General features: G+C 33.5%; 1 protein-coding gene across 8 annotated transcripts in view; it reads left to right on the plus strand.

Moving 5' to 3' along the window:
- sulf2b (sulfatase 2b) overlaps positions 1 to 22,091 on the plus strand; it is a 187,144-nt gene that overhangs the window by 161,242 nt on the left and 3,811 nt on the right. For 6 of the 8 annotated variants that reach the window (XM_051096099.1, XM_051096103.1, XM_051096100.1 and 3 more), the window contains 11 exons: positions 1,897 to 2,025; positions 7,148 to 7,204; positions 7,322 to 7,454; positions 12,844 to 13,075; positions 14,994 to 15,231; positions 15,333 to 15,429; positions 15,530 to 15,624; positions 16,544 to 16,606; positions 16,680 to 16,849; positions 17,098 to 17,240; positions 18,417 to 18,540. In XM_051096099.1, the coding sequence (XP_050952056.1) occupies positions 1,897 to 2,025; positions 7,148 to 7,204; positions 7,322 to 7,454; positions 12,844 to 13,075; positions 14,994 to 15,231; positions 15,333 to 15,429; positions 15,530 to 15,624; positions 16,544 to 16,606; positions 16,680 to 16,849; positions 17,098 to 17,240; positions 18,417 to 18,540 (1,481 nt within the window). Of the gene's footprint in view, positions 1 to 1,896; positions 2,026 to 7,147; positions 7,205 to 7,321; positions 7,455 to 12,843; positions 13,076 to 14,993; positions 15,232 to 15,332; positions 15,430 to 15,529; positions 15,625 to 16,543; positions 16,607 to 16,679; positions 16,850 to 17,097; positions 17,241 to 18,416; positions 18,541 to 21,389; positions 21,424 to 22,091 lie in introns of all 8 variants that reach the window. The other 2 variants (XM_051096105.1, XM_051096106.1) reach the window with 1 other exon arrangement.

Raw genomic sequence — 22,091 nt, forward strand, 5'->3', positions numbered from 1 at the left:
CAGATGAGCCTTTAGGCAATAAAATCAGAGAGAGATGAGCCTAATTTCCTTTTTGAAAACAGAGCGGATGTGATTGGATTAATCTCCACTGAGTTTTAGTTCGCTGACTTCTCAGGATTTGAAATGGTCAGTTGAAATTGACACTCATCGGTTTAGAATCATTTTTTAATCAAATTGAACAGCCACAGTAAAGCACAGTAAAGGGGTTTGATGTGTTCTTCAGCATCAGAAAGTGAATGTTGAATATATCACAGACAAATAGGTCTGTAATGGAAACTTCCTGTAAACACAGTGGTTCTCAACCGGGCCGTAGCACACTTACAAGGTGGCTGCAAGATAATTTAAAATAGGATAAAAAACAACAAGCTTTAAAATGAACCATTACACATAAAAAAAACAACAAGATGTTACATAATTAATTATATAATTTATAATTATAATTATTATAATTATATATATAATTAAATAATAATTATTATTATTGTTTTTATTATTGTTGTTTTAGCTGCTTTAAAAGTTGCAACTTACAAAAAAGAAAACTTTAAAATTTCTAAAAGAAATTTTAAAATCCGCAACAAAAGAAGAATATAATATAAAATAAAAGCAATATACAAAATATTCACATTAAAGCTTATTTTAATATATATATATATATATATATATAAAAGAGCCAGGATTCGCACAATAAATATATGAGGAAATTGTAAAAGTGTGATTTCCAGACCTGAAAAGTCATGGAAATTAATCAAATCCTAATAAGTCATGAAAATGTCTATAATGAATACTCCTTTTTCTAGTTATTTTAAAATCTTTTTTTTTTTTTTTTTTTTATAAATTGCCATTTGTGAGTTTGAAATAGTTTTAATCTCCAGAAATGGAACCCTAACAAACATTCCGTTCCTGAATCTTAAGTTACAGAATTTAATTATTTGATATTATTTTATATATGTGACCCTGGACCACAAAACCAGTCAGTAGCATGGGTATATTTGTGGCAATAGCCAACAGTACATTGTATGGGTCAAAATAATCGATTATTCTTTTACGCCAAAAATCATGATATTAAGTGAAAATCATGTTCGATGAAGATATTTTGTAAATTTCCTATTGTAAATATATCAAAACTTAATTTTTGACTAGTAATGTGCATTGCTAAGAACTTCATTTGAACAACTTTAATGGCGATTTTCTCAATATTTAATTTTTTTTTTACACCCTCAGATTCCAGATATTCAAATAGTTGAATCTCAGCCAAATATTGTCCTGTCCTAACAAACTATACATCAATGGAAAGCTTATTTAGCGTCAATTAAAAAAATAGACCCTAATGATTGGTTTTGTGGTCCAGGGTCACATACACTCTAGTTCTACTTATTTTATAGCTGATTCATTTACATTTATCTCAGTGACAGTTGCTCAGGTGGCGTATGCAGCCCTGCTAGTATGTGACCTGCATGGTGTCATCTTTGTCCATGGACAATCAGTGTGCATCTGATTGCCCAATACTTCACTTAGCATTCAGTCATCTTAAAGTGGCATCCCATATAGGCTCAGTCTGAAAGACACAGCAAACGGCATAGAGAACAAGTATACATTCATATATGTACGCTTGTTAAAAAAATTAGGACCTGTACCCACCTGTCATTGCACGCACCACCACAATGAATGATAACAGTTCAGATGCACAAAGTATATTACGAAAGTACTGTTTAAGTGAAGTAACTATGCAGTGTATGCTTTATTCAGTAGTGGTACAGCTGTATTCCATTTCAAGCAATTTCTGGATCTCTCTGTTTCTCTCACTGTCTATATCTTATTATCAGTCAGTGCTCATGTGCTGCTCGTCTGGTTTCTGACCATTATGTCAAATGGCGACCCCCTCTTCTGTTTCCATAGCAACCCCCACATCGTGTTGAACATAGATTTGGCCCCCACCATCCTGGACATTGCAGGGATGGACGTTCCACCAGACATGGACGGCAAGTCCATCCTCAAGCTCCTGGACACAGACCGCATGATGAACAGGTGAGGATATCTCCTGAAGTGTGCCAGTTTTAAGTTAAGTAATGAGAAATAATATATTTTGTCCACCACATGTGCTTTCTTTGGTATAAAAAAGTCAAAATTGGTATATTTGTATGTCAGTTTGATGGAGATATTTATTAAAGAAAGTTTGGTATATTAAAGGGCAACTTCACTATAATTTGATTATCATTGGATGAATAATTGCTTCCATGATCAGTCAAAAATGTATGCAAACATGTCTTTTATTAGGGGTGTGAATATTTATGAACCTCATGATTCAATCTGATTTAAAGATTCTGAGTGTCATGATTCAGTTCCAAAATTATTTCTGATTTGAATCAAAATTAGTCTTCATATTTTTAATTTAATTTAATATTTAAATTGTATATATATGTTTAATTACTTACTTATCAGTGCTTTTTTAAAACAATTACAAATTAATACTTTAAAACTATTGTGAGTTAACTAATTTCAACTAAGTAATTATAGTTTAAAAACGTCCAAGCAAATCAGTGACGATCAGTCAAAAATGTATGCAAACATGTCTTTTACTTGGGGTGTGAATATTTATGCACCTCACGATTTGATCTGATTTAAAGATTCTGAGAGCCGTGATTCAGTTCCAAAATGATTCCTGATTTGAATCAAAATTAGTCTTGATATTTTTAATTTAATTCAATATTTAAATTGTATATATATGTTTAATTACTTACTTATCAGTGCTTTTTTAAAACAATTACAAATTAATACTTTAAAACTATTGTGAGTTAACTAATTTTCAACTAAGTAATTATAGTTTAAAAACGTCCAAGCAAATCAGTGACGATCAGTCAAAAACGTATGCAAACATGTCTTTTACTAGGGGTGTGAATATTTATGCCCCTCATGATTCGACCTGATTTAAAGATTCTGAGAGTCATGATTCAGCTCCAAAATGATTCCTGATTTGAATCAAAATTAGTCTTGATATTTTTTATTTAATTTAATATTTAAATGATATATATGTTTAATTACTTACCTATCAGTGCTATTAAAAAACAATTACAAATTAATACTTTAAAACAACTGTAAGTTAACTCATTTTCAACTAAGTAATTATAGTTTAAAAACGTCCAAGCAAATCAGTAACGATCAGTCAAAAACGTATGCAAACATGTCTTTTACTAGGGGTGTGAATATTTATGCACCTCACGATTTGATCTGATTTAAAGATTCTAAGAGTCGTGATTCAGTTCCAAAATGATTCCTGATTTGAATCATTCTTGAAAAATATATAAAAATAAAAAATATTCCTGATATTTTTTATTTAAGTAATATTTAAATATTAAAAATAAAAGCCCCTTTTAAGGGTAAAATCACTATAATTTGATCGTCATTGGATGAATAATTCCTGCCGTGATCAGTCAAAAATGTATGCAAACATGTCTTTTACTAGGGGTGTGAATATTTATGCACCTCATAATTCGATCTGATTTAAAGATTCTGAGAGTCATGATTCAGTTCCAAAATGATTCCTGATTTGAATCAAAATTAGTCTTGATATTTTTTATTTTATTTAATATTTAAATGATATATATGTTTAATTACTTACCTATCAGTACTTTTTAAAAACAATTACAAATTAATCAGTTCCAAAAATGATTCCTGATTTGTCTTGATATTTTTAATTTAATTTAATATTTAAATTATATATGTATGTTTAATTACTTATCTGTGCTTTTTTAAAACAATTACAAATTAATACTTTAAAACAATTGTATGTTAACTAATTTTCAACTAATTAAATATAGTTAAAATGTCCAAGAAAAGCAGTAATAAAGAACGTTTTCGGAATCGATTCAGGATCATTAAAGAGAGAATTGCGTTGCAACTGAGATGTTTATATATATATAAACATCTATATATATATATATATATATATATATAGTTCATATAAAGACTGTAAGCAGGGAAGCAGCACAACATTATATTAGTACAAAGCCTTTTGTCAACAAGGCACAATCTATAATGAACCTAATTTACATATAAAGGAGGTGTGTTTGTGATGAAAGAATGACAGAAATTTAATTTACTATAAATACCCGCAGCACATTGCTGTTTCAGCACATTTGGCATCTGGCTGAACTGGATTGTGGGTGGTTTGTGAATAAAACACGTTTGCAGGTGCAAAAGTGGCACGACTGTTTAATAAATTCACTCCTCTGTGTTATCTTTCTCAGTACAGCATCAGCAGCACTAGCTAGTTCACTATATAGTACTTGATCAATTTGTAATGCTGAGTTTCCCGAGGATAGTGACACATCGCATTTAGCCTAATCCTGAGGCTATCAGAGCCGTAAGAACAACACCTCGCCTCACTTCATTGTCTCTGAGTGGCAGCAGATGGCGGTCTGCCAGGCATCCTACTGGCACAGAACCCCTCATCACCATGACACCTGCTGAAATCTCATCTCTGCACTCTTCCGCCGGCCCGCGTACCTCTTTTATTTCAGATGAGAGGAAGAGATACATATCTCAGCAGGAGGGGGGGGGGACAGGAAATAAGAAATCCGGAGGGAAGAGGGGCTTTCGAGAAAAATGACTGGCAGGGAGATGGAGGGCTACACTTCCTAGTGCTCTCAATCAGCTCAGATAGACACTAATTAAATAAGTATCTCTATATTTCATCAGCTTCCATGTGCTGAGGTGTTCTAGTTGGTTTCGAGGGCATCTCTAAACAGTTGCTAGGGTTTACTATGTGTTCAAATTGACTCAACTGCAAGATATTCTTGAATTATTCCTAATAATAGGGGTGTGCGATGTGACAATATAAAATCGTGAATGATTAAACTGGCTCCACAAACTGACTTTACAGCTACAGTTTATGACAGTGCCTGTTTTTACTGGAATAAAATAAAGTGAAATAAGATTGTCACATTACCCACCCTTATTTTGGTCTAAATGGTCTGTTATTTTGTCTTCTTTTATGCTTTGTTACCTTGTAGGCTATATTTTCTGGCTGTGCTGTTCAGTAACTTGCAAAACAAACATGAAAAAGAATTGTGATTATGAATCGTGATCCTGTATGAAAAAAAGATTTGTCATATTGTCAATAATTGTCACCCACTCCTAACTAAAAATATATTACATACGTACAATGATTTGAATACACCTTGTCTATGATTCTGACTCTCACAATTCCGAGTTTTTATCTTACAATTGTGACTTTTCTCAAAATTACGAGATTTTATCTTGCAAATCTGAACCTTTTTTTCCGCAATTGTGCGTTTATATCTCACAATTCTGACTTTTCTTGCTATTGCAAGTTTTTATCTCACAGCTGGGAATTTATATCTTGCAGTTATGATTATCTATCTCAAAACTGTAAGATGTAAATTCGCAATTACAAGTTATAAAGTCAGAATTCCAAGATATAAACTTTTTATCCCTCAATTCTGACTTTTTTTATTGGAACTGCATTATATAATCTCACATGTTTTTAGTTATAAAGTCATAATGGGAAGATATAAACTCATTTTAATCTTGCAATTCTGACTTTTTGGTACAACTGCAAGGTTTTGATCTCGCAATTCTGACTTTTTTCTCAAAACTGGGAATTTATATATAAATATAAGACAAACTCACAATTTCAAGTTATAAAATCAGAATTGCAAAATATAATCTCACAATTCTGACTTTTCTTGCAATTGTGAGTTTATATCTAGCAATTCTGACTATTTTTCTTAGAATTTAATTATATAACTTTGCAAGTATGAGTTATAAAGTCAGAATTGCAAGATATACCCCCGGTTTCACAGACAAGGCTTAAGCCTAATCCCAGACTAAAATATAAGTCTGAACTGTTTCAACTAAAAGAAACTTGCACTGATTGATCATAAAACATGCTGGTGCTTTTGTTTTGTCTCAAGATGCACACCAATTTATAAAAATGCACGTTTATAAAAATGACTGAAATGTCCTAATTGAACTATGGCCTAATCCTGGTTTAGTTTAAGCCTTGTCTGTGAAACCAGGCCATAAACTCAGAATTCTGACCTTTCTTGCAATTGTGAATTTTAATCTCGCAATTCTGACTTTTTCTCACACAATTGCAAGTTTTTATATTATATTATTATAGATGTAAACTCACAATTCTGACTTTTCTTGCGATTGTGAGCTTTTATCCCTCAGTTTTGACGTCTTTCTCACAACTGGGAGTTTATATCTTGCAATTCTTATTTTTCTCAGAACTGTGAGATATAAAAAACAATTCTAAAAGTCCAATTCTGAGGGAAAAAAAGAATCTTTTCTTACAAGTTAATTTCTTGCAATTCTGACTTTATAACGATATTGCGATTCTCGCAATTTTAAGAAAAAAAGTCATAATTCTACATTTATATCATGCAAGTCTGACTTTATAACTTACAAATGCAAAAAAAGTCAATATTGTGAGATAAAAAGTCACAATGACCTTGTTTATTTTTTATTTAGTGGCGGAAACAGGTTTCTTTTATCATCTAAATTAATGTGGTGTGACCAACATAACATAACACTGAAAACATTGAATATTAAATTACAGTATATCATAGTGAGGACCCTGCAGACCCTCTTGACACAATTTTAAAGTATCATTCATGTCCATAACACAAATGGCGTAGGGCAAAGTACACATAACTTCAGCTTTGGGGTTTGTGCATTGATGGTGCCTTAGCAAGTACCACTAACAATAGGAGTCTGAATAGGAGAAAAGGCCAGCCAGAACACTCCTAAATCTGGCAGAAACTCCTGCGGAGATCAGAGAGGGTGTGTGAGAGCAACGATCGATAGCTCATATCTGCAGAGAAGGTCAGGAGGTGCACAGAGCACTTGTTTCCTCACCTCCACATCTCCTTCTGTTTTTCATCAAGGATGGTAGAGGGGGAAGAAAAACACTTTAAATTGCAGGCTGGATTTCAGTTTAAGCTGTTTGTCATTTTTTTTGCATTAGTATTCTTTTGCTCTTTTTCAATCTCGGCCTCAACTTGTTGCATTTAGCCGTCATTTGAGTCCACTGAGAAACGACCAATTTCTGGACAATTTGCTGTTCTAGGTGATCAGTAACAAAGCCGGTAGATCAATATCCATCCGTCTCTCCTAATTGCAGGTTCCAGCTCAACAAGAAAGGAAAAGTGTGGAGGGACTCGTTCCTGGTGGAGAGAGGGTGAGTCAGCGCAAATTAAATGTGAAAACAGCCGGAGAGCTCTGGGCTTTTGGTGTGAAAGGTCAGCGTATGTTTATTCAGATAACATGAGGTTTTTCTATTCTTCTCTGGTGACAGAAAACTGCTGCATAAAGTCTTGAATGATGGGAAGGATATGGCCCAGGAGGAAAACTACCTACCCAAATACCAGCGCGTTAAAGACCTGTGCCAGCGCGCAGAATACCAGACACCATGTGAACAGATCGGTCAGGTACAACAACATACAGAATCTTTGCCTTTCCACTTCTCCACATTACATTGGTTTGTTGATGCATACAATCATTGACCTACAAAATCCTGAGAACCGACAGAAGCAGGAATGAAGTTATCTGAGAAAATGTCACAAGTAGCAACTCGATGTGCTAGTGAAATTTCTGTATAGATGATTTTTGGACATTCCACATCATAATGTTATTGTTTGCCTTTCGATTTTGACTTGCAAATGAGCAAAAACTCTACCGCTGACCTCAATATGTCACACAGACTATTTAAAACACTAAAATCTTATGTTCAATCGTTTGTGCATAACATCATAAATATTCATGAGCTATGCCTTCACCAGCTAATCCCATCAAAACCAGCATGCCTGTGAACCACTACTACCCCACTACCCAGAAAAAACACCTGAACATTTTGATTTTATATCTTGGCTTTAAGGTACTGAGGTAATAAACTTACACACAGAAAAATAGGGGTTTAGAAAAATAGCTTGTCGCTGGAGTAGTACCCTTAAAAGGACATCTTTGTACCTTTTTTACCCATAATACTTTAAAGGTACGTATTACTTCTCTAAGGTACTAATATGTACCTACTAGGGGTAAAAAAGGTACAAAGATGTCCTTTTAAAGAGGTCATCAGATGCCCATTTTCCACAAGTTGATATGATTCTTTAGGGTCTTAATTAAAAGTCTACAATATACTTTGGTTAAAAATTCTCAATGGTTTTGTAAAACAACACCCTTTTTACCTTGTCAAAATGAGCTCTGCAAAAATCAACTCATTTTGATGAATTGTTCCTTTAAATGCAAATGAGCTCTGCTCGCCCCGCCCCTCTCTTCTCTCTGTGGAGTGACGAGCATGTTTACTTTAGCCACATTTTGCCGCAAAACGTGCTAACTAGTACATTATTAGGAAAGGTGATTGCAGAGATTCATAAAAAAAACCTTATACTCACTTCTGCTTGATCATGAATGATTTGCGCAAACATAGATGCATTTATGTAGATCGGGAGGTGCGTTCCCTTCACAAACAAACGTAATCCACTGCATCTTCAGCGGCTCAGATGTTGGGAGTAACTTAAATGATGAACACTACGTTCATTATTACATCCAGCAACACAACACCTCAATCGCTCAGTCAGAGATATTCTTGTCTAACTTACATCCCTGCTCCGGCATCGAAACAATGGAGGTCAGACAGTTACAGCTGATTTAGGGCTGGTCTGAGGTAAGACGCTCATGTCAATCAACTATCGTGGGAGCGGTCTCTGTCGGTGTGATGCCACACCACAGGCATCAGAGAATGGCTCAATTTGAAAAAGGGGATATTATTTTTACAGATTAATTAAAAACCACTGCATGGATTTTTACCATTATAGGGTAGATTTGTACATACACTGCCAACACACATTAATGTTCAAACAACATGAAAAAGTGAACTTTGCATTCGATAACCCCGTTAAGGGTACTGCTCCAGCGACAAGCTTTTCTACCCCAAAAGGTAAAATTTTAAACCCCTATTTTTCTGTGTGTAAGACAGTTCACCACAATAATACTATGGCATCATGTCCATAGACATGGCAGTACTTTCTGGCATATTTTTTCAGTATAGATCCTCACAAGTATGAATATCTGTGTGTGTGTGAGCCGTCTTATGAAACAGAAGGGAGAACAGAGAGATGTCTGAGCTGTCAGATCAGACACCTGAAATTTCATGCTCTCACTTTCACTGTAACAAGACTGGCCCGCTGTAGTCCTCCAGGGACCTGCAGCCCATTTCTGCATTATCTATTCTCTCCATCCCTTTCTCTTTTCTACATATCTTTACTTCTTTTTTATGTCAGGCTTTATTCCTCCATCTGCTTTTCTGCTTTGATCAAGGAACAGTCTGTCGTTACATACCTTCACACCTTTGCAAAGCATGAAAAAGTCTACATTTCAAACCAGGAAAAAGGGAAAATTGTGCCTGAAGGAAGTATTGTTTACATGCACTTGCTATCTGCGTTATTTTAACACCTTATTTATTTAAAGAGTAAAAACTCACCCTCATTTTCTTCTGAGAAGATATTTTGAAGAATGTTGGTAACCAGATAGTTGCTACCATTTACTTCCATTGTAATTTCTTCCATACTATGAAAGTAAATGACTACCATTTACATACAGAATGGTTACATTCTTCAAAATATCTTCTTTTGTGTTTAACAGAAAAAAGGAATTCATACAGGTTTTGAACGACATGAGTGTGAATAAATGATGACGGAAATAAAATGTGAACTTGTTAAATGACAGCTGATGGTCACTTAGCACTCTTTTTTATTGCCTTTTTTTCCTGTCATATATTTTAGTAAATTACATTTTAGTAAAAATGTTAAATTAGATTGGACTTCGATTTCATTTGAAAGCTTATTGTAATCTTGACAAAACATATCGTTGGAAAGGTCTGAGTCACAAGGTTTCATATTTGGTGATTATTTCATGATAGACGTGATATTGTGACAGTAAAATTCATTTAAAAAATTCTGTGGTGTTTGAGTGACACCTGATTTTTTTTTTTTTACCTGCATTTTTTGATACCAACTTCAAATTTGGAATGTAACGAAGTTAGATACATGACTTTATAGCAATATTAGATTCCAGAATACTTTTTATAATACTTACTCTTGTACTTTATTTATTTATTTAATAAAATGTATTTATATTTATTTATTTTACAAACACCTTTTTTAGTGCAGTACATTATCTCAGATTTATTTGTATAGCGCTTTCCACAATATACAGTTGAAGTCAAAAGTTTACTTACACTTTGCAGAATCTGCAAAATGTGAATTATTTTACCAAAATAAGAGAGATCATACAACATGCATGTTATTTTTTTATGTAGTACTGACCTGAATAAGGTATTTCACATAAAAGACCACGAGTCCACAAGAGAAAATCATAGTTTAATTTATAAAAATGACCCCATTCAGAAGTTTACATACAGTTGATTCTCAATACTGTTGTTACCTGAATGATCCACAGCTGTGTATTTTGTTTAGTGATAGTTGTTCATGAGTTCCTTGTTTGTCCTGAACAGTTAAACTGTCTGCTGTTCTTCAGAAAAATCCTTCAGGTTTTTTCAGCATTTTTGTGTATTTTAACCCATTCCAACAATGACTGTATGACACTCACTGATGCTCCAGAAGGAAAGAACAATGCATTTAGAGCTGGAGGGTTAAAACTTTTGCAATGTGAAGATCAGGGTAAATTTAACTTATTTTGTCTTCTGGGAAACATGTAAGTATCTTCTATAGCTTCTGAAGGGCGTTACTAAATGAAAAAATATTATATTTAGGCAAAATAAGAAAAAAATTACACACATTCATTCTGTTCAAAAGTTAACACCTCCTTGCTGTGCATGGTTTTTCCTTCTAAAGCATCAGTGAGTGTTTGAATCTTCTGTAATAGTTGCATATGAGTCCCTCAGTTGTCCTCAGTGTGAAAAGATGGATCTCAAAATCAAACAGTCATTGTTGGAAAGGGTTCAAATACACAAAAATGATGAAACACCAAAGAATTTGTAGGGCCTGAAAGTTTTTTCTGAAGAACAGCAGACAGTTTACCTGTTCAGGACAAACAAGAGACTCATGAACAACTATCACTAAACAAAAAAACACAGCTGTGGATAATCAGGTAACAATACAATAAGAATCAAATATATGTAAACTTTTGAATAGAGTCATTTTTATAAATGTAAATATTATTTTCTCTTGTAAACTATACGTAAATGTCTTTTATGTGAAATATCTTATTCAGCTCAGTACTAAATAAAAAATAACATGCGTTTTGTATGATCCCTCTTATTTTGGCAAAATAATTAACATTTTGCAGATTCTGCAAGGTGTGTGTAAACTTATGACCTCAACTGTACATTGTTTCTAAGTTCATGCCTTTGCATGTAGTAGATTAGAGCTGGTCAATAATATAGTTTACATTTAATGACATAAAGCAATCAACTCATTGAGATTCGCAATATAGTATATGCACTTTACGTTACTATACTGTATGTATGTATATAAAGTTGGATATTATTGCAACAGTATATCGATTTATGTGAGTGTACTGTATGTATGCGGGTAAGTGGGATATAATATATATCCGGTGCTGGGCAGATTACATACAAATTGTAGTTCATTACTGACTCTGAATTACATCACAGAAATTGTGGTTAGTAACGTAATCCATTACATTAGACATTTCAGGTAATCAGACTACCTTTTGATTACTTTTAGATTACTTTTGACCTTACTTGTTTATCCCATTGATTTAAATTGGATAATCTTGTACCATATTGATATAAAAAATACAAAGCATAAGAAAATATATTCCATTTGTTGCTATTAACAACATAAAGTGCATTAAACATTATATTACGTCAAAGTTTCCCAAACTGAGGCTGATGTCTTTAATAAAAAGCTAAAATGTAATTAAGTCACAAAAATTTAAATTAAATCATTTTTTTAAATTACAACAATATAAAACACCTAATAAAAAATATTATTATTTACCTGCATGTCATGTGACCATGTGAATAATATGTAATCATGTAATCAATTACAATTATTTTTTGGAATCTGATGCAATCCAGATTAGATTCGGTTTCTACTCAGCACTGTATATTTCTAACTTTATATGTAGAGCTGTGTGATAACACAGTTTACGTTTTGCGATAATATAAAATAGCACATGGTACAGTATGCTGGATTGGCCCTCATAGGTTTAAACCCACATTTTTTCATGTACCAGCCCATGTAGGCCACTAAATGCGACTAAAATGAAAGGCATGTTTTTGATAGTGTGCAGCCCCGAGCTCTGTGTGACTTATGTTGCTCATTAACAAGGCTTTTAACGAGGTGGATTCATGATAATTACAGCTGAGAAACAATGCCGTCACGAAGCAGGGGGTTAATTTTCACCTTCTACTTCCGGTGTATAAGCACATGCATCCAAACACATACTCATCACGGCAAAAAGTTAATGGGTGTTGATGGTGTCAAACAAATTGTGTTCATGAGCAGACGCTGTCAAATACAGTTCAGTCACAGAGGAATGAGCTAAGAATATTTTACAAGAGCGAGTAAGATTAAGAAGATCATTTGCCATGAGTCACATGATTTCTGTTATAAAAAGAATTATGGTATCAGATTGTAATATTAAATAAGAAAGATTGTACATATCATAGTACCTTGACAAAAAATCATGCTAACTTATTACCCTGGTACCATGTCCAAGCAACTGTGACAATACTGCAGTGCCTTTTTGTTTCTGTTATGTCCATGTATATGAATCATCTTTGAAGGTAAAACTGCATGAGTATGTCTCTCTATGTCTGTCTCTCTGCAGAAGTGGCAGTGTGTTGAAGACGCCACAGGGAAGCTGAGGTTGTCTAAATGCAAAGGCATGGCCAGTCTGTCTGCAGTCCAGAAGCCGTCTGTATCCAGCATCAAATCACAGATTTATCTGCAGAGCATGAGTGCTGATGTCAGCGTGAACTCGGAGCCTCAAGGCTGCAATTGTGAACCCAAAAGCTACAGACTGAGCACCTTCTCCAAGAATAAACTGTTCTCCAAAAAGAGTGAGTACGACAAGACACTGAGCTACAAACACACACAGCAACAAGTACTCCAAAAAAATCATGCAGCAGGCATTCACTCAATTATTTTCTGTGCCTCTGCTGCCCTCTAGTGGAGGTAAAACATAAAAGAAAATGAACTTATAAGAATTGCTAAACTTTTTTCTTTTAATAAATTTCATTTAATTTGTGTTCCAGAGTATTTGCTCTAAACCTAACTTGCAAAAGTACTAGTGAAAGTGACATCTGTCAATCATCTTATCGTTATTCTGTATTTATCTAATTTTAACTCTTTATAATAGATCAGTTTCAGATTAAATTTGAATAATTCAAGATTTATTTTGCATAGTAAAACTTTAAAATTCATTCTTTTTTTAAATAAAATTATAATTGATCATTATATTTATATATATATATATATATATATATATATATATATATATATACACACACACAAACACACGCACACTGCCAGACGGAAGTTTGGGATCAGTAAGATTTTTAATGTATTTTAAATATGTGTTTATTTGATCAAAAATACAGAAAAAAAAATGTTATATTGTGAAATATTATTATTGTGTAAAACAATTTTTTCTGTTTTAATATACATTAAAAATCAAATTTATTTCTGTGATCAAAGCTGAATTTTTCAGCATCATTACTCCAGTATTCAGTGTCACATGATCCTTCAGAAATCTTTTTAATATGCTGATTTGTTATCAGTGCTGGAAGTTGTGTTGCTTAATATTTTTTTGGAACCTGTGATACTACTCAGGATTCTTTGATGAATAAAAAGTGTAAAACAGCATTTATTTAAAATATAAATATTTTCTAACAATATACATTACTGTTCAAAAGTTTGGGGTCAGTAAATTTGTATTCTTTTTTTTTTTTTTTTTAAGAAGTTAATACTTTTATTTACCAAGGATGTGTTAAAATAATAAAAAGTGATGGATTTATATTTTGAATAAATGCTCTTTTTAACTTGTTATTCATCAAAAAATCCTGACAAAAGAATCACAGGTTCCAAAAAAATATTTGGCAGCACAGCTGTTTCCAACACTGATAATTATAGTAATAAATCTGCAAATTAGATTGATTTCTGAAGGATCGTGTGACACTTAAGACTGGAGAAACAGTTGATGAAAATTCAGCTTTGCATCACATGAATAAATTATATTTTAAAATATATTAAAATAAAAAACATTATTTTATATTGTAATAACATTTTGCAGTATTATTGCTTTTTTCTGTATTTTTGATCAAATAAATGCAGTCTTGATGCATAAGAGACTTCTTTAAAAATATTACACATCTTACTGATCCCAAACTTTTGAGCGGTAGTGTATATAAATGTAATTAAAATTAAATTAATATATTTAGATCTACTGCTATTATTATTATTTAATTATACACTATATTTCTTTGTCATTAGAATAATAAGAGTAATTAATATAATGAATAAAATATAATAAATAATAAATATGTAAGCATATTATGTAAGTATATGTAAGTAAATATTTTTCTTAGGCTTACCAAGGTTAAATTAATTTGATAAAAATACAGCAGAGCAGTAATATTGTGAAATATTATACAATTTAAAATAACTGATAAACTAGAAAATAACTAAGACATAGCAAAATTGACTTCTGGAATATGTATTAATATAATATAATTATTAATAAAATGACTGTCCTTTTTTTTAAGTTTTTGTGAAATTTTTTGCATGTTAAGAAATTCTACTCAAAGACCTGGCTTGTTTTGTTAAAAAAAAAAAAAAAAAAAAAAAAAAAAAAAAAAAAAAAAACAGAACACAGAAAACAGAATATTCACTTTATATAGTATCTAACATGAAAAAAACCCGGCTTTGTCAGATTTTTGTCCTCGACAAGTAATGGCAAGCTGTGCGTTTGATTGACAGAACTGAAATCACTGAAGAGCTACTCCAGGAATCGCTTTGCTCGTGCTGTTACCATGGAGATGGGAGGAGACCTGTATGCAGTGGACCTGGATCATGAATACAGACCCTCAGGCCCCAGAAACCTCAGCCTCAGGCTGAACACAGCGGATGAGGACGAGTTCAGCGGTATAGGACCTACTGCAGAGAGCCAGTCCAGCAACAGCCTTGCTGTGCCCTCCTCTATTAAAGTCACTCACAGGTAAGGAACGAGTGTGTGTGTGTGTGTGTGTGTTTCAATAGAGACATATGACGGACAAAAAAGTGAGTATATGCATCAAAGAGAATGTGTGTGTGTTTCAGATGTTCCATTTTGGCCAATGATACAGTAAAATGTGACGTTGGCCTGTACAAATCACTGCAGGCATGGAAGGACCACAAGCTCCACATTGACCACGAAGTATGACACACTCAAGTCATGTATCATATTCCCACTTTAATTTAGTATGGTTATAATGCATATGATATAGCATTATGTACATTGTCATCACTTTTCCCAGATTGAAACACTCCAGACGAAGATTAAAAATCTTCGTGAGGTCAGAGGTCACCTGAAAAAGGCACGACCTGAAGAGTGTGACTGCAACAAATACTAGTGAGTGTCACATGTATTATCTCTTTACTGTTGTTCTGCATTTTTGTGTGTGACTATGATTTTGAGATCCACCTTTTCACACTGAGGACAACTGAGGGACTCATATGCAACTATTACAGAAGGTTAAAACACTCACTGATGCTTCAGAAGGAAACAATGCATTAAGAGCCGGGGGTGAAAACTTTTGAACACAATGAAGATGTGTACATTTTTCTTATTTTGCCTAAATATCATATTTCTTTCATTTAATACTGCCCTTCAGAAGCTACAGACGATACTTACATGTTTTCCAGAAGACAAAATAATTAAAAATTCAAATTCAAAATGATGCATAGTGTTTCCTTCTGAAGCATCAGTTTGAACCTTCTGTAATAGTTGCATATGAGCCCCTCAGTTGTCCTCAGTGTAAAAAGATGAATCTTAAAATCATACAGTCATTGTTGGAAAGGGTTCAAATACAGAAAAAAGCTGAAAAAACAAAGAATTTGTGGGACCTGAAGGATTTTTCTGAAAAACAGTGGTCAGTTTATCTGTTCAGGACAAACTTAGTCCAGTGTATGTAAACTTTTGAACAAGGTTTTTTTTATAAATTCAACTATTGTTTTCTCTTGTGGACTATATGTAAATGTCTTTTACGTGAAATGTCTTATTCAGGTCTGTACCAAGGAAAAAATAACATGCATTTTGTAATAACCCTTCTTATTTTGGTAAAATAATTAACATTTTGCAGATTCTGCAAGGTGTATGTAAACTTTTGACTTCAACTGTACAATATTAGTATGTAATTAATACATACTGTATATGTGACACAATTGATTACTTATATATTATGTACATTATTTGTGCAATAATTATTTAGAAATATCCTGCTTATAATCCTATTTATTGATGACTCACTTATTTTTTCCTTCTCTTTCAGTTACAAGTCCAAGTACAAGAGTAAGCTGAGGAAATACAAAGCAGGAAGTGTCCATCCTTTCAGGTGGGTTTCTGTGTGAGTGTGTACACATATGTATGCTTGATTACAGTTTTAATGATTCTCCTTGTCTCTGTAGGAAAGGACAAGAGAAGGATAAGAAGGCCTGGATGTTGTTGGAACAAAAACGCAGAAAGAAGCTGAGGAAGTTACTGAAGCGCCTGCGTAACAATGACACCTGCAGCATGCCTGGCCTCACCTGCTTCACACACGACAACCAGCACTGGCAGACCGCCCCCTTCTGGACATGTAAGACAAACACACCATAAAACAAATACTACTTTTACAGCTGCATGCAAAGAATTAAATGCATATAGATGTGACACATAAGGCACAAAATTGAAGTAATGGGGGTCCCTGCACAAAGAAGCTAAAGAGAAGGCCAGATTTGTTAAAAAGTGACAACAAGGGGTCCAAGCGTTAATATGTGGTAAGTTGGGAGTGAGAGTGTGTTGTCTGGATTGATGTGTTTCACACTATTTCATCTTTGTTTTCAGTGGGGCCCTTTTGTGCATGCACTAGTGCAAACAACAACACCTACTGGTGCATGAGGACCATTAATGAGACACACAACTTCCTGTTCTGTGAATTTGCCACTGGATTTCTGGAGTACTTTGACATCAACACAGATCCATATCAGGTCAGTGATCATATATAAAGACAACATGAAATCACCATGAACTTTAATGTGTGTGCGATATTGACCAAATGTAATATCTCAAAAAGAGAGATATGTTATTGAGTGTGTTATTGTGCTGGTATCTGAAGGACTATCATGGACAGCTGACTCCTAAATGTTTTGGTATTCCTCATATTCTGTGTGGAACGCTGATAGAAATGAATCTAAAATGGGCATTTTAATCTTTAAATGGGCATTTTTTTTTCTAAAAGTGTGCATTATCATATTCTTACATTTGGGCTGTTACCAAGCAAACAAACAAACGGTATTAACAAAATTCGTCTTTGCAATGCAGACGATATACAGAAGCTGCATCTGAAGTGGCATTTAGATGTATTTACGCACTGTTTAATGCAGGTCATGAATGCATTTAACCTGAAGTTACAAATCTACAAATAATGTTCTGATATTTTAAACATAAAACGTTGAATACTGATATTTAAAAATATTTAATTAATAAAAAGATCATTTAAATGTGGAATTAAACTCGCCAGTCAAATTGAACATCGTTAAAACATTAGTTACGATATTATTGTAGATATATATCTTACAACCCTACCATGAACCATGTTTATCTTCTTAAAGGGGGCTTTGGATGCAAAATTCACTTTTATATGGTGTTTGCATATAAATGCATTTCAGGGGAATTTTGATTTTTTATTTATTTTTTTATTCTCATGAATATTCAATGTTGCAACATTCTTGTGAATTAAATTTTAAAACGGTAGACACTTTCGTCCTGCTGAAGCTAATTTGATAGCTAATATTTTATGTTTTCTAACTTGATGAATAAATATTAATTAATATTTTTTACAGGTTTTGCATAATTTAAATAATATATATTTAACAAATAATTAATTATTCTTACATATGATATCTGGGGTCATGTTAGTAAACAAGTGCACTAAGTTTATTAGGAGCAAAATTGTTTGTTGTGGCAAAATGACAGCACAGTTTTTGGCCAGTTAAAAAAAAGTCATTTTCACAAAATAAATATTGAAATGGCAACAGAAGTTAAATTGGACAATTAAATGCCTTTTATATATTGTAACGATATTCAGTCTGTAATGTTACCAGAAAATGAATATGTTATATTAATTGCTGTGTTCTGGTTCATCTCTCTCTCTATATGTGTAGTTGGTGAATGCAGTGAACACACTGGACCGGTATGTTCTCAATCAGCTGCATGTTCAGCTCATGGAGCTCAGGGGCTGTAAGGGACACAAGCAGTGTAACCCTCGCACACGCAGCCTTGACATTGGTGAGTCACACACACACAGTTAAATAAGTGAAACACCTCCACAGCACACACTCAAACACACACTTATTCTGTATGCATACACACCGCTGCATCATTCTGCTAGGCGTCCGGCCCAGAGGTTGGAACACACTGACTAATACATGTGCCACACACACACACACTTCCCTCTGAAAGGACCAAGGCAAAGGATAACATGGAATCTCACATCTTCATCATCATCATTCTCACCTGACCCCTGGCCCTGCCTTGCTTCCTGTCCTCCTTGTTTTATATGCAAACAGAAAGTCGTACCATCACCTCCTGAGCTGCTGTCCTGAAGGGTAAACATGTGCCACACAGCATGCTGTCTGAGGATGTTACCATATCCTTAGTTGTATCTGATATGTAGTCCATGCTCTCAAAGTCATCGAACTCACACGGATGTGACTGAAATTCGTTTTTAGCGGAAGTGATCTTTCAAGTGATAAAAAGAGAAGAGGCACATTTATTGAGTCGTTTATTGATTCACTCAAAATGAACTCAAGGACAGCTCATGTTAAAGGAACTCACTGCTGCTTGCAATCTGATTGAATTTCTCAAAAGGTCACATTAAAATGCAAAAGTAGAGTGTAAACTTAGTGTTTGTAGACAAAAGTGATTTATATTCGCATAAACTGCTTGGTCAAAATAATAATAATAATAATAATTAATAATAATAGTAATAATAACATACAAATAAAAAAATGCATAGAAAGGTACAGTACTGTTCAGTCGTTGGGCTGGTAAGATTTTTTAATGTTTTTCAAAGAAGTCTCTTATGCTTACCAAGGCTGCATATATTTATGGAAGCCCGTTTCCGCCACCAAATAAAAAAATGCATCGCACCATTTTGACTTTTTTTTCTCGCAATTGCAAGGTTTTTTTGCAGTTGAGAGTTTGCATCTTGCAATTCTGACTATTATTTCGGAGTTCGCAACTTGCAGTTCAGATTTTTTCTCACAATTGTGAGTTTGCATCTTACGTGTCGGACTTCTTTTTTATCTCGCAATTGCGAGTTTGCATCTCGCAATTCTGAATTTTTTCTTGCAGTTACAATTTTGCATCTCACAATTATGATTTTTTTTACAACTGCAAGTTTGCATCTCACGATTCTAACTTTTGATCTCGCAGTTTCTAGTTTACATCTTGCAGTTCTGACTTTTTTCTCACAATTGGGAGTTTGCATCTCACAATTCTGATTTTTTCGCAGTTGCGAAATTCTGCAATTCTTACTTTCTTTATTTTTTTGTAGTTTATATCTCGCAATGCTGCCTTTTTTTTTTTGCAAATCTGAGTTTGTATTTTGCTATTCTGACTTTATAGCTCACGACTGCAAGTTTAATTCTGAGTAAAAAAAAAAAGTTAATTTGTTGTTGCAAGAAAAAAAGTCTGAATTGTGAATTTGCATCTTGTTATTATTAATTTTTGCAATTGTGTTTGCAAGTCGCAGTTCAGACTTTTTCTCGCAATTGCGATTTTGCATCTCACAATTTAGATTTTTTTTGCAATTGCGAGTTTGCAACTCACAGTTCAGACTTTTTTCTCGTGAGTTTGCATCTCACGATTCTAACTTTTTATCTCACAGTTGCTAGTTTACATCTCACAATTGCAGTTTGCATCTAGCAATTCAGAATTTTTTCTTGCAATTGCGAGTTTGCATCTTGCAATTATTTTTTTCACAGTTGCGAGTTTGCATCTCGCAATTCTGACTTTTTTCTCTTTTTTTTGACTTTGTAACTCACAACTGCAAGTTTAATTCTCAGAAAAACAACAAAATTCCGAGATGTAAACTTTAAGTTGCAAGAAAAAAAGTCAGAATTGCAAGATACAAACTCGCATTTGCGAGAAAAAAAAGTCAGAATTATGAGTTTTTATCTTACAATTCTGACTTCATTTCACTTCAATTCTGAGACAAAAAAAATGCGATCAAAATTGCAAGATGTAAACTTGCAATTGCGAGAAATAAGTCAGAATTGCAAGATAAAAAAAACACAATTAACTTTATTTATTTTGTATTCGGCTTGTAATGGGCTTCCATATATACCGAATCAAAAATACAGTAATATTGTAACATTATTTCAGTTTAAAATAACAGTTTTGTATTGCTGGCCCTAAACTTACAAAGAGTAGCGTGCATCAACAGCAAAATAACCTTTATTTAATAGTTCAGCTCATATTTTTTATGTGATTAATAGTTTCTCCACACAGCACATCCAGCATCTTCATAATTTGGTAAAATGACGAATAATGATGAATCTGCACAAAAAACATTGTAGAGTATTATTGTAATATTGTAAATATTTCTTAGACACTTGATCTTTGATATTAACAAGCATGGGAATTGCTTTTTCTTCCTTCTGAAAGTTGATAAACATTTAATTTGCTAACTGTTCACAGCTTTATTGGTAATTGCAGTTTATTACATTTAGCATTGCTTGACTTGTTTGAGAACCACAGTTGAACAGAACAGATTGAGCTTGCTATAAAAAGTCAGTTGAGATTTTATTGTGCATGAAAGCCATCTGAAAGGGATCAGAATACCAATTTATCAGCTCAGGATGAACATTAATACTCTACATCTGCATATTGAGCCTGCAGATTCATTACTTTCAAAAAGATGACTTTTATCAAGCTCATTTATCCCGACCCTCGCAACTCCATCCATAACAATGGATGATCTTATCTTGGCACTGCGACCTTCCACATGACCCTTGGACAGAAGCCCAGAGTTGTTTTTCCAGTGATGCTTTCGTGAGGATCTTAAACATTAATGGGGCTGTACATCATATTGTTTTTACACTCTCTAACTAATGATATTGTCTCTTCTTCAGGGGGTAAAGAGAGAAGCAGCTATGATGAATACAGGTATCACTTGCCAAATGAATTTAACCCCGTTGTAGACTAGAAGGTTACTGTGAGATTATTTTGGGTGAAGATACTAATCCACTTCTGCAGTTCTGTTGTAGACAGCTTGGAGCTTAAACGTGAATGTTGAATAGTCTGATGCACAACACACACACCTAAAGGCATCACAGGAATTCACTCTTCAATGTGAAATCAAGGAGAAGACCTCTCTGTCATAGAGGATGACGCAGAAACTGATTTGATATCAGTTTGCTGTTAAAGGGACATTTCAGGTTAAATACAAGTTAGGAAGTCGGAAGTCATAAGACTTATTCTTCAGTTTGTAAAAATAAAAATCAAGTATACAGTAATGCACGTACAATGGAAGTCTATGGGGCAAGATATTCTGGTATTTTTAAAAGTACTTGTAATGAATGATTCTATACAAAAATGCCACAATTGTGTGATTCAAAACGTTCAATTCTGAGAAATAAACTCTCTAATCTGACTTGTTTCTTGGAATTCTTACTTTATAAAATGCAATTGCGAGTTTATATCTCACAATTCTGAGGAAAAAAGCCAGAATTGTGATAATAAAAGTCAGAATTGCGTGATAAAAAAAAAAGTCAGAACTGAGCTTTTATCTCACAATTTCCGGCTTTATTTCTCACAGTTGTGAGTTTATATCA

Source organism: Labeo rohita, chromosome 23, assembly GCF_022985175.1.
Source record: "Labeo rohita strain BAU-BD-2019 chromosome 23, IGBB_LRoh.1.0, whole genome shotgun sequence".
NCBI classification, from domain to species: domain Eukaryota; kingdom Metazoa; phylum Chordata; class Actinopteri; order Cypriniformes; family Cyprinidae; genus Labeo; species Labeo rohita.